This window comes from Lepidochelys kempii, chromosome 4 (assembly GCF_965140265.1).
Source record: "Lepidochelys kempii isolate rLepKem1 chromosome 4, rLepKem1.hap2, whole genome shotgun sequence".
Taxonomy (NCBI): domain Eukaryota; kingdom Metazoa; phylum Chordata; order Testudines; family Cheloniidae; genus Lepidochelys; species Lepidochelys kempii.
The window spans coordinates 67399700-67413525 of NC_133259.1; the positions used below are offsets into that span (position 1 = coordinate 67399700).

The following is a 13826-nucleotide window of genomic DNA, read 5'->3' on the forward strand; positions in this document are numbered from 1 at the left end:
GAGCTTATGTAGCATGATGGGTCTTTTGCTAGCATTCTGCATCTAGGTGAATTTCACCCAAAGGATATCAGTGCAAAAACAAATATCCTTACTTCCGTGCTTTTCAAGATATGGTACAGAGCTGCTATATTTTTATTCTTCTTAGAAATCTAAATGAGATTCATACAGAACTTTTGAACAGTGGGGGAATAAACAATAAAAATGTCTCCATTAAAGCTTCCACTATTCCACAAACACTGAAGTAAATGTCCATGTTTGGCATGAATAGGAAATAGCATTCTTATATAAATACAACAATAAAATCTTATTGTACTAGCAATTTCCCTTTATATCATATCACATTCCTACTGTAACACTAGTAATCAGTTTTAAATTACAAATGAATATTACTGAGGCCACTTGACTACTCTAGTAAAATGAATGTTATTATAAAAATTTGTAAAGCAATAATTTTTTTAAATTTAACAATAGCAGTCTATATTACAGAACTATCATGCAGAAAATGGACTATGAAGCAGTTATAACACCGAAGGAGAAAGAGATTCTTTGTCAAAATTACAGTCCAATATCAAGGCGTAAAAGTTTGAAATGAGGGCACAAACTGCCACAAAAGACCCACATTTTAAAAGTTCAAAATTGTAAATGAGTGAATTAGTAAAGGCAAAAATGTTTTGTTATATATGTAAAGATTTGAAATAGAAATGTGATGTTGAACTTATTTAAAGGAAAATATTTTGCATAAATATGATACAAAGCAAAAATGTGAAAAAACTGACATTTACTGCTAAATTAATTGTCACTGGAAACAGAATTAGATTAATAATAATAATAAATTGCATTTCTAGAACTCTTTTCACTGTGTTAGCTCATAGTACTTTATCAGCCTTAGAATCATAGAATATCAGGGTTGGAAGGGACCCCAGAAGGTCATCTAGTCCAACCCCCTGCTCGAAGCAGGACCAATTCCCAGTTAAATCATCCCAGCCAGGGCTTTGTCAAGCCTGACCTTAAAAACCTCTAAGGAAGGAGATTCTACCACCTCCCTAGGTAACGCATTCCAGTGTTTCACCACCCTCATAGTGAAAAACTTTTTCCTAATATCCAACCTAAATCTCCCCCACTGCAACTTGAGACCATTACTCCTCGTTCTGTCATCTGCTACCATTGAGAACAGTCTAGAGCCATCCTCTTTGGAACCCCCTTTCAGGTAGTTGAAAGCAGCTATCAAATCCCCCCTCATTCTTCTCTTCTGCAGACTAAACAATCCCAGTTCCCTCAGCCTCTCCTCATAAGTCATGTGTTCTAGACCCCTAATCATTTTTGTTGCCCTTCGCTGGACTCTCTCCAATTTATCCACATCCTTCTTGTAGTGTGGGGCCCAAAACTGGACACAGTACTCCAGATGAGGCCTCACCAATGTCGAATAGAGGGGAATGATCACGTCCCTCGATCTGCTCGCTATGCCCCTACTTATACATCCCAAAATGCCATTGGCCTTCTTGGCAACAAGGGCACACTGCTGACTCATATCCAGCTTCTCATCCACTGTCGCCCCTAGGTCCTTAATGGACTAAGCATCATCATCTCTGTGCAGACAGTGAAACTGAGTCACAGGCAGCACAAGGGTCTGATCCTTTTCCCACTGAAATCAACAGCAAAATGTCCATTGACTTCAGTGTACAGGATCAGGCTTTAAGGGACCTAAGCAAGCCTATGGCACAGACAGGAAAAGAAATCCAGTCTAACTCCCAGTCCTGTGCGTTAGCCACAAGACCATCTACTTCAGATGCTGCTTGGCATTTAATTTCAGTATAAACTGCTTTACTGCTTTCAGTCAATATTGTATTGTATGAGACCTCTTACAGTAATGAACTAAAAACCTGAAATACAGATAGAAAGAAGAACAGTGCAATAAAAAATTGACCAAAACAAGGGCTGATTCAGCTAATAGCGTGTGAAAGATTTCCAATCAGCAAACCTGACTTAATGCTGCTGCTTTTGAAAATGCCCACTCATTTATTGAGCCTCTTCTCTCTAAGAAAGAGGACCTCTGAAATGGCAACAGTTTCTCCATCCTGAAAATAAGCACACCTCTCTTAAAGGCATTTGTTGCCAATTTAATACGACTTTTTTGGGGGGGAAGCCAGTATTTTCTATAATCGATATTTATCAGTAATACAACATCACTTACGGCATTCCTATTTTGTGAAATATATTCAGAACTCATGTTAATTCATATGAGTAGATTTATGAATATAAAAACAAGACACATCGTAACATGAGAGCCTGCTTACTGTAGGGGTTCATTTTTCTGAATTTGAAGTCTTAATCTTGAATATAAAATAAAAATCTAAACATTTTTAGATGGGAATCTAACCTATTCTTATATAAATGGCTTCATTTGGCCACCCCATAGCTAATCATTAATGTTGTCAGGTCTGACTAGTCTAGTGTATATTTTAAGGCATATGGAGTTCATTCCTGAAGTTAATTTTATAGAGAGAATAAAATGTACTGTTTTTCCTTGAAAGGTAATAATGCAAAGTAGTGATTAAGAGGTTATTGCAAGTGTTACTCTCATCCCTCTAATTGTACATTTGTGATTTTGGGAAACTGTTCCACTTTCTCTTTCAATACAAACAGCAGAAAAAATGGTTTATTTGGTATCCACACCTGTATGATGTAGCAGGGTTTCTACTCATACAGTAAGAAGATAGTGCCATGTGTATAAAAACATAACGAGGCTTTCTGGGAATGCTGTTATGCAATTTGTTTAAAAACACTAATTACCTATATTTGTTTTTTAAGTAGCAATAGTAGTACACAACAGGACCCACCTTGCTGTTAATCTAACTGTATGTGTGTTCACATCAAGTTTTCCCATCTCCTGTAACCTACATAAACTAATATAATGGTGCTCCTGGAACTTATTTGCTAAAACTGTGATTAATTGAGTGACAATATTCAGCACATTACGGTGTCCCCTTGCTAGGCTTCCTACATTCATATGCTTAATGCCCCTCAACGCTTACAACAGATGAAGGCATTTTCAGTAGGACACTTTGCCTTTTGGCTTCACATTGGCAGAAGAGTACTCTTAAAAAAAAATATCATGCTGGTGGTAGTAGTTGTCCAGGCTACATATGAATTCCTCCTTACATGACAAATTAATGAAGACTCCTTTTTCTCAGGAAGCCTCTTACAATACAAACTTTAATTGACCTCTTACCAACAATCTTAATGGGGAGTTATTCAAAACATTCCCAAGAGTGAACACTTCTTTCTTGGTGGCTAGTGAACATGGAAACTCTATTCATTATTCATAAGGTCATGATTGGTCCATAAGAAGAGCACAACCTATATGCACCCATCCAGAGCCCATTCAGCCAGGTAAGTCTGCCATCCCCAGCAGTTGGAAATGTAGTTAATAGGGCAAATCTCATTGACAAGAACACTCCATACCCCTTCTGTAGTCTCTCCTGACACTCAAAATCTCAGGATCTGGTGTCAATGCCAGATTCAGTATGGATCTCATTACAGAGGTGGGAATCCTATGTACATCCCATCTACATGCCCCTCCAGACTCAACAGTGGAATGAATGCAGACACATCGGATACTAAGTTTCCTGGCTTGGATGGAAACATCTATCCATGATCAAAATATTTGGTCCAGACAGGAAAGAAAATACACCAGCCATTTACAGCTTTGCACAGTAAGACTTTTTGTACATCTAATATTAATTTATTCAGATAGTGAGGCTTCAGTCACTCATATACACAAGACAGGGATGGGAGTAGAAGCAAATGTCTGCCTTATAAGGGAGTGTCACTAGATTAAATGGGTGGAAAAGCACTTGGAGTTAACCAGAATCAGTCATCTCCACTCAGAGTGGCTCAACTTTCAGTATTTCCCCCAGAGGGAGAATAAGCTTCTCTCTACAAGATTTCACATGCCACAGCCTCTGCCTACTTCTAACCATCCTCAGAGATTTCTTCAAATGTTGTTTGTTTACAGAGTACTGAGTATGGCTATCTTGCACCCGTGTTCCTACCCTCCTGTCATTTAGAGTTCCTTTGCCTCAAGTCTAGATTTCTGCAGAGTCTCTATCACTCCAGAAGTTTACTTCATGTCAATATTATAAGCTTTTGACCAATAGTTTTCTCCTGCTATGGAAGGTGGTTATAAACAGGGATACTAAAAATCAATCTGCCACATAAAAACACAGAATTTGCGCTTTTACAGATTATCTTTAGTTTTTCCATTTTGTGAAAAAATAAGAAAATACACAAAGGTGGGGCTCTGGCTGTCAGTTTAAAAATTGTAAATATTTCAATAAAACAGTGTGTTCAACTGATACCTATATATATTGTTACAGAAACTAAAGTTCAGTGTTTCGTTGTAATGGTGGATTTTTCCTTTTTTTTAAAAAATCAGAGAATTCTGTTTTTTGTTTTTAACCACAGAAAACTAGGATCCCTCATTATAAATATAGAGGTATTCAGTAAAGGAAGTCCAACTAAAAAAATCTTCACAGCATGAGTCACATGAGAGGGGGACAAACCTATATTACAGACTGAGGTAAAGACACTGCAGAAATCCAATATAATTACAACCTCAAAGCTCTTTACAACTCTGTTCCTGTCCTGCCTTACTGCATTACCTCTACCCCAGTCAAAATACCAATGGCCAAGATCAACTGCTCAGTTCTCCATTTAAAGGTAGCGTATGTTTACTTATCTATTGTGTGTGTACACACACACAATGATAAATTATATATATAAAAAAGCAAATGTATTTTAGATTGCACATAATTGTTTCCCTTATCATTTAGATATTGTGTGCTTTCATAGATTGTAAGCCTCTTGAGGTAGGACTACTGTCCTATGTTTGTACAGCTAATAGGGATCCCGATCTGCATTATAGCTATAAAATAAAAGTATCAGTAAATAAATAATAAGCACAAATTTGCTTTTCCTTGCCCACATTTCCCCCTCTCATGCTCTGCATTTATACTGTTTGGTTATTATAATTTGCTTAGGGCCATGACAGCTGCCTTTGATATTCCTTTTTGTGAATGAATTGAAGCATTTAACAAACCCAGCCCAACACCTCCCCCGTCCTGTGCTTGGCAGCTGGTATCAGAGAGGTGTCGATCCTAGGTTCTATACTCTATCCAACTCACAAAAGGAAGATTAATCTATTTTGGTACTTTTGAAATATATTAATGCATTCATTTTATTTCCACCTTCCTTCAAACCAGATGTGATTTAGTCAAGTATGTACCCTGATAATCAAATCCAGTCAGACCATCTCCTAATTTCAGAAACTTCCTGGTACATTATTTTTCGCTTAGGAGCTGTGTCTCTGTATACTTACATATTTGGTTTCCTTTTTTAGCTTTTATCCAGATAGCAATAATTGTCAATTTGTGGTTCAAAAATAAATGAAAAATACAGCTCACTTCACTTTAAGTCTTCAATATTCTTTTTCAGTTCTGCATATTATCAACTATCCACATATAACATTTGGTAGAAAATGACAAGGAGACCACACTTAATTGTAGCGGTTAATGTGGCATAAGGCTAGAGAGTGGGGTCACACACATATTCAGAGGTAATTCCCTATAATTAGACCTGTCACATTGATTGAACAATCACCAAAGTACAGAGACATGGTTTCTATAATCTTTAAAATATATTTTTACCTCCTTTTCAAATATGCTAAAAGAAAGAACTATAAAATGATATAGAAGGATTTGGATAGAACTTTGCAATGAAGGGATTTGCAAAGGAGAAGAGATCTGACACTCTGACTCCCAACCCCCGCCCCTCCCATCCAAACAAACACACAAAAAATCCAACAGTGAAGATCTGACAAAAAGTCAGGAGTAAGGCCCCACAGCTTCATCTGTTCAAGACTCCTGACAGCCTAACAAGTCAGCTAGGCTATCTGACAAAGTGCTCTGCCTGATTGGCTGAAGAAGCTTCCTGTACCCAGCCTTGCTTCTGCCTCAGAACCAGCCCGCCTCCTGCCTTCCCTGATTCCTGGTAATCTGGTTCTGACCCTTGGCTAAGATTCCTGGCACCAACTCTGTCGCGACCCTTAGTTCTGGCATTTGGACTCACAGCACTAGGTATGACAAGCCGTCCAACCTAGTTCCCCAACACAAGATGAGTCATAGTATTACAAGAGTGTGGGGAGGCTGGGAATTGTCCAATCATAATAGTATAGACTGGCTTAGTGTTGAGGCTAGACAAGGACCTTATAAATGCCTACATATGCTTAAAAACAAAACAAAAACTAAATAAGCTTTGTAAATAGGCAAAATCTATGCTAGCATTCCAAAATTTGGTGGAATTAAGAAACCAAGGGGCTTGATCCTTTATCTCTGAAGTAAATGAAAGTTTTGCCATTGACCACAATAGGTGCAGATTTGGACCCAAAGTGAACATGGTGCAATGAAAGGAAATAGTCAAATTCATAAGTATAGAAGGGTATGTCTACACTAGAAATGTAAGTCAACCTATATTACGTTGACTAACTGAAGTGTTGCATATCCACACTACCCTTCTTGGGTCAGTGGTGCGTGTCCTCACCAGAAGCACTTCCACCAACCTAAGAAGGGCAATGTGGGGAGCCGAGAGCCTGGTCCCTGAGCACCCAGCTGTCCCACAGGCTCCAGGAGCCCAGAAACCTGCCTTGTCAATTTCTTGGTTCACCAAGCTGAGAAACTGACAAGGCTGCCCAGCTCCCAGTGGGGAGGTTGGGGTTGCCAGGGCTTCTTGACCTGGCTCCCAGTTGGTATGGGGTCCATTTTCTCCCAGGAGTATGGTCCAGCAGCCCAGCTTTCCAGAGGAGCAGGGAACAGTTGGCTTCTGCTGTGAAATTTACAAGACAGTCAGCAGCTGATATAAGGGATGCAGTGTCTACAAAGACACTGCATTGCCCTAACTACACCGACATACCCCTTACGCCTCCCATGCAGGTGGAGTTATGAGGTCGGTGTAGTAGGGCACTTACATCAGCGGGGGGAGGCTGTAGTTAAGACACTGACATAATTAGGTCAACATAAGCTGTCTTATGTCAAACTAACTTTGTAATGTAGTCCAGTCTGAAGAAGTCTGGGCAACATAATTAAGTTGCAACAGACTACAGTCTCAGTGACGAGAAAAATGCACCTAACAACGGATTGTCAATGTGAGTTAACATGGTACTATTCACAGACTGGAGAGTACAAATGAATCTGTACTGGACACAGAAAAGAGAAGGGATTCAAACAGTCATATACTGCCGTTTAAGACTCATGCAGAAAAACTAGGTCAGCAGTGGGGGGGGGGGGGGGGGAGAAGCAAAATGGGTTAAAAGGTAGGAAGGATTTTTAAAAATATATAATGTCAAATTATTCTAGTTCTACAGAACACATTTTTATCTGAATTAAATTCTTATACACAGTTACGTGAAATCTATTAAAGAGACACAGAAGGGCTTTAATACAATAGCATTTTCATCAACTTCTCTACGATTCCACTATTAACTTGCTTAATTCCCCCTGAAGAAAATTCTGCTGTTTATATTTTAAACTCAATTTGGCTGAACAGGAACATGAATTAAATTAAGTCAAAGTAGCTAGTTGCCACAAACTGCACACTACATCACTAAATTAGTGTGCAAGCACAAGAAATTTGGTGAATTATGTAACATTAACTTTCAGATACTGTTATTAAACTTATGTTTTATTCATGCCAAAAAAGTTGCTTGGATTCATTAAACAAACAATTTGGTAGTCCAGCTATCTACAATGTGATTATATTTCTCACAGTTATATTCTTGAGGATACGTCCTATATTCTTTTGAAAATTGCAGAAGCATGACAAAACACTCCCAACCGTTTCAACATGATTCCTAGATGACACTTTCTTGATCAAAGCACAGATGAGCATTGGTAGTCAATCCCCCTCAATGTTCTCTAACACACACAGCATACTACTGCTGGAGCGTTATGCCCTTTTAACATAAATGAAATACTAGCAATGATACTCAACGTACTTTCACATTTTTCATGGCTCCTGGCCTTTGGCACTGAAAAGAAATGACACTCACATTTTTACATACTGCTGATCTGCAGCTGTAAGAAAACCTTGTACTCTGTTTGTCCTCACAATCAGGCAGGAGAGGATTACTTTAAATTCTCACTGCCTTTTCCCTCTACTCAACTGAACATAAATGATCTTTATCCCCTGACAGGGTAAGTCTTTAGGAACAGTTCATTCCGAAGAGTGCTAATTAAAAAACAGTTCCATCTTGTTGAAGCCGCTAACTCATACCTATAATTTATTTTCAGTATTTAGATAATTTTAGTATTAATAGTAGGCTGTGATTGAAAAATTCACTCATCTAGGACAAGTAGGAATTTAGATCAGATGAATGGGCTGGAAAGGAGGCAGGAAGCAGAGGGCAGGAAGTAGACAGCTGCTACTGTTACTTTATTTTAGGCATAGGTGCTGGAAATAAAAGTGATAGGGGTGCTGCTGTTTGGTTCAATAGCTCTCAGCAACCCCTCTGCACAAATTTTTCTAGCAACCCTGATTGTAGGGAAGATGGGGGCCAGGGGCAGAGTTACCATATGCAGAGGTGAAAATGGCCTCCCAGGGTGAAGCCTCTCAGTTGATTCTCCACTTCATACCTACTGCTGGGCAAGCAGGAGGCAGGTAGCCAGGCAGGATCATCTCTCTTACACCCATGGGGGAGTCTCTGGTCTATACTCAGAAATAGCCCTAAATCAGCAATTGGTTACCAGTGATTGGTATCGCTGAACCATGCGGGGACTTGCACCAATTAAGCTAATTGAGTTTTACCCCGCTTCAGTATTTTTCACCTGAGCTACCAGGGTGAGTAGATGTTGCAGAATTTTTTCAAGCCCTGATAACAGGTACCAAAGCGCAACTAAAAATTAATGTAATTAAAAAACCCTGATGCCTTATTGTAGTGCAGCAGTTTATACTAGAGACGGTATTTATATAACCCTTAGTGATTTTATTGCAGAAAAAAAGGAGTGGAATAAGTGATGTTTTAGCACAGTTTTGTAATTGGTTGTGTGTGCATGTACATGTATCCGTGTTCATTGTGGTTACATCTTAATTCATTGCTTAAAATTAACTAATCTACTCTCTTTTTTTTTAAAATCGTAAGAAAAATGTACTTAATCAGCAGCTAATGTTTACAATGGAGGTAAGAATTCTCTACACAATTTAAAATAGCCCATGAAAGTTAATAAATTAGCTTCAGAAAGTACTGATATAATAATATACACCAAGACCATAAATGCTATTTATTTATTCTTTGTAACGTTGCCAGAGAAAAATATCTTCAGAAGACCAGTATTCATATATTCCAGCGAGGAGAAATAGCATTTATACACAAAGAGGTTCTTTAAATGCAGAGGAAAGAAAGACAAAGTCCCAGGCTCTAGCTGTGCTGCATTTGGCACACTTAGGAGGTTTGTGCACAAAGGTGAATTTAAAACCACCTTTGTGCACCCTCCCAACTCTGAGGTCATCCATCTAGCAGCCACTAGAGCAAACTCCTGCTGTTATATAATTTACACCAGTTTCATACAGCCACAATGGGCTGTTCCAGCACTCAGGAATCAGTAGAATCTAGAAGGGGTTGGTCACAAATCTTTTTTTTTTTTTACCAACTGTGCGAGGGGCTCAGAAGCACCACAAAGCAACCAAATGCTCTGCTGACTCAAATTTCACAAAAATACCGTGCACCTGGTTCACAAAGTCATCAATGTCTTCTCATTCAGTTCTCACATACAAGCTCACCTTTTCCATGATGCCCTCTAGTTGTGAGTACGTAACAATACAATTGCTGCTACTTAAGGATAATTTTTTAAAACTAAGTTACTTCCCACCCTGGATTCTTTAGTGCATCTTTGTCTTCTTGACCTTTAGAGTGAAAGCAGTTTGGAGCAAAGACTGTTTTTTTTTTCCTGTGTGTTTTGAGCATTGTGTTCAACAAAAATACAAATATCAACAATGGTTTTATACTACAGTTAGCATGGAAAAATATTGTCTTCTACTCTAGCTGTTATTTCAAAACCCACTCTAAGAAAAAAAACCCCTCATTTTTCTTTAGAATAGTCACCATTTAGTGATCACTGTATTCTTCCATGAATTAAATCATATTCCTCTCTAAAAATTGCCTTTACTTACCTCTCTGACCATTTCTGCCTATAATCGTGGGGTTATCTGAAGAGCACGGGCAACGTCCTTCACACTTCACAGAAATCTGTTTTCCTGAGACGCATGCTTGATATTCTAGTTTGCACTGTAATAAGAGAATGATGAGAATTAATGTAAACATATTTTATAATATAAATTCCAGTTCATTGAATATTTTGAAGGAGCTTTTGTTAGTCATTCATCACTTCTTGTTCTTTGTGGTTATAAATGCAAGAAAAATAACTGTACAGTATATAGGTTTCAGAGTAACAGCCATGTTAGTCTCTATTCGCAAAAAGAAAAGGAGTACTTGTGGCACCTTAGAGACTAACCAATTTATTTGAGCATAAGCTTTCGTGAGCTACAGCTGAATGCATCCGATGAAGTGAGCTCTAGCTCACGAAAGCGTATGCTCAAATAAATGTGTTAGTCTCTAAGGTGCCACAAGTCCTCCTTTTCTTTGTACAGTATATATTGTCTTTGCACTTTACAGTTTGAATAAAAGATGGAACCAAGCTGTAATGTTCTGTCCTCTAATTTCAGGTGGCAGTTGTTTTAAGCTCTCTACTAATAATGCATTTGTTTAATTACATAGATTCAGTGATATGTACATACTCCACCTTCATGTACAACACTGACGCTGTGAAGACACTAAATATGGCCAGGCTGTGAATCACTGAAATATAGCTACACAGGAAAGTAAAGGGAAATAAGCCCCTTCCTCTTTTGTGCAGCCATATTAGGGCTCCCTAAATCATAGTTCCAGGCAAGGAAGACTAGATTAAGAGTGCCACTGATACTGTAAAAATGGTGCCCGTGCAGATTTTCTGTTATTTGTCTTACATCCTGCAACATCCAGTCACAGGTATGACAATTCCCTACGTTATGTCAAGGTTCTGAAGATACAGTAAACTATTGATATCAAATCAGTAGATTCATTTAAAGTTCTGTAATGATAGTAGTCTTTTCTTCTGTTCTGCTTCATGGCATAGAGAATAATACATGTAGGTTCTCAGACTATATTGATTCTACCTGTTCTGTATATGTTAACGATCAATAAGATAGCAAGGACAGAAACAGGAATCTATTTATAGTGTTTAACAATTCATACCTTTCTATTATTAAAACAATAACCTACTCAAAATAAAGCCAGTATGTCATAGACAATACAATTTAATGTATTCCACATAGAGCCCAATTGAAACTGTCACTATCTTCTATGATATAAAACTAAGTTGAAGGCTGCTTAGTTCTGATTTGTACACAATGTGTGTAAAACATGCACAGGGATTATGGACAATACTTAACAATACTAAAACAAAAACCAGAAATATAATTTCAAAAAATGAAAGTAACATGGACAATACATACAGGTGGATAAAAATAAAATTATGATCATTATTGTTCTAATCAAAAAGTTAAACTCTTCTATATAGCTAGAAAAAAATAGGGCCACATTGATCCCATGAACCTCTTCAAACAAAGGTCCGTTCTTGATTTTGGCCTGTAGGATGGTTTGATATTAGGAACAAATCTGTAGTCACCTAGTAAGGAGCTTTTGTGGGATGAAAGGAGGAAAAAAAAAAAGATGATAGGGAGTATCATCCAGTAGATGATGGAAGCTCTCCAGTAGAAGGATGGAAGAGTTCCCTCTGCTCAGTCAGGTGAAGGAGATACAACCCCAACGTTTTTTATTTCAGAGGACAGGTTCAAATGGCAAAGAAAAACATAAGAGGAATTTTCTGAAGCATCATCCAAAGTCAGAGAAAGTCACCAGATGTCTATTCTCATACTCCCTGATTCATCTTCTATTTGTTTTAGTTTCATCTGAACCACACTACATTACCCCAGTGGCTAGGTTCTCTAGCAATCTCTATAGTGACTGCTGACACTGCTTAGAAAGGGCTTTGACTTTCTCTTGCTAACTTCCTTTAAGGTAAGGGGCAGGAAGATGGCAACTTGGGGGAGCACAGATATTTGTTTGAATGTGGGCTTGTGGGAACAGCAGCAGCTTAGGTTGTAAACTTGGTCTGTTATTTCCAGACCAAGTTTACCCTCATCTCAGGTTGATTTTAGAATCTATAAGCATGGGAATAGTCACATTTGTTCTACAATTATTACAATGTACGTATGTTATTTTGATATGAGTTCTGTATTTATCATTCTTGTTACAATGTTAAAAACACTATAAACAAAAAAGCATATGTTTTTCTAACATTCTGCCAAGTTCTACTCCAGAGGCAAGCTGCTTTTAACCTAAGGTAAATTTATCCCTGTTCTCTCTCTCTCTTCAAAAGCAGGGATCCAGAGGAGAACACTGAGAAGAGAACCCCAGACAGTGGCCACTACTAATCCAGTGGATGCAGCCCAGAGGAACTCCGCCCAGAGATATGACTTCAGCAGGGATCTGAAGTAGGCAATCACAGAGCACCCTGTCCAGCTTCGTCCTCTTAGTATGGTGGATGGCCACCTTGGCCAGTGCCAGAAGGTCTCACAACTTCATGAGGCCACAGATAGGGTGTACATAAATCAGGAGGTGCAGGGAAAAGTGCAGACAGAACTGGAGGAGGTTTTAAAGGACCTGTAAGAGGGGCTGCAACCTGGTGCACTCAATATAAATGTGTGCCAGGGTCCCTCTCTTGCCACAAACGTGTTGAGGCTGCTCCAGGTACATGCCTGTGCTCACAGCTCCATGAAGGAACTGCCAGCTAATATCCGCAGTAGTCCACAGGACCCCAGTGGAATATAGACTAGCCTAGGCCCAAGATTCAGACTTGTCTGTACAAAGTGCAAGCTGGTCTCTATATTGGAAGAGAAGATTGAAGGTCTGGAGCAACAGATAACGACCCTGCGTTGCATACGAGAAACTGAGGATTTTCTGGACAAAAGTCAGGATATGCTTCTACGGGCACAAAGCTCTAAAGATTTAGAGCTGGTTGCACAGTGGAACCAAGAGGCCAGTGAAGAAGCTTGGCAACATGTGACCTCCAGAAGAAGAAGGGGGAATGTCCGGGTTCCAGCAACGCGGACACAGGTAACTAACTGCTTTCATGTTCTCTCCACAGGTACCTTTGCGGAGAGTGGACCAGATGATATGTCTGGGGGGAAGAAAGCAGAAGGAGACTCCGCTGGTTGGAAGGCATGAGATGCACTGTCCTGAGATGGGGGTTCCACGACCACCACTCCCAAGACAAGGAGGTGGGTGGTGGTGGTCGGGGACTCTCTCCTCCAAGGGACTGAGTCATCTATCTGCCGCCCTGACCGGGAAAACCGAGAAGTCTGCTGCTTGCCAGGGGCTAAGATTCGTGATGTGACGGAGAAACTGCCGAGACTCATCAAGCCCTCAGATCGCTACCCCTTCCTGCTTCTCCACTTGGGCACCAATGATACTGCCAAGAATGACCTTGAGCGGATCACTGCGGACTACGTGGCTCTGGGAAGAAGGATAAAGGAGTTTGAGGCGCAAGTGGTGCTCTCATCCATCCTCCCTGTGGATGGAAAAGGCCGGGGCAGGGACCGTCGAATCACGGAAGTCAACGATTGGCTACGCAGGTGGTGTCGGAGAGAAGGCTTTGGATTCTTTGACCATGGGATGGTGT

At 39.5% G+C, this 13826-nt stretch overlaps 1 protein-coding gene across 2 annotated transcripts in view; it reads right to left on the bottom strand.

The window, feature by feature from the left end:
• Window positions 1–13826, bottom strand: part of SPOCK3 (SPARC (osteonectin), cwcv and kazal like domains proteoglycan 3) — a 389193-nt gene that overhangs the window by 86311 nt on the left and 289056 nt on the right. For both annotated transcript variants that reach the window (XM_073341561.1, XM_073341560.1), the window contains exon 6: window positions 10219–10333. In XM_073341561.1, the coding sequence (XP_073197662.1) occupies window positions 10219–10333 (115 nt within the window). The remainder of the gene's footprint in view (window positions 1–10218; window positions 10334–13826) is intronic.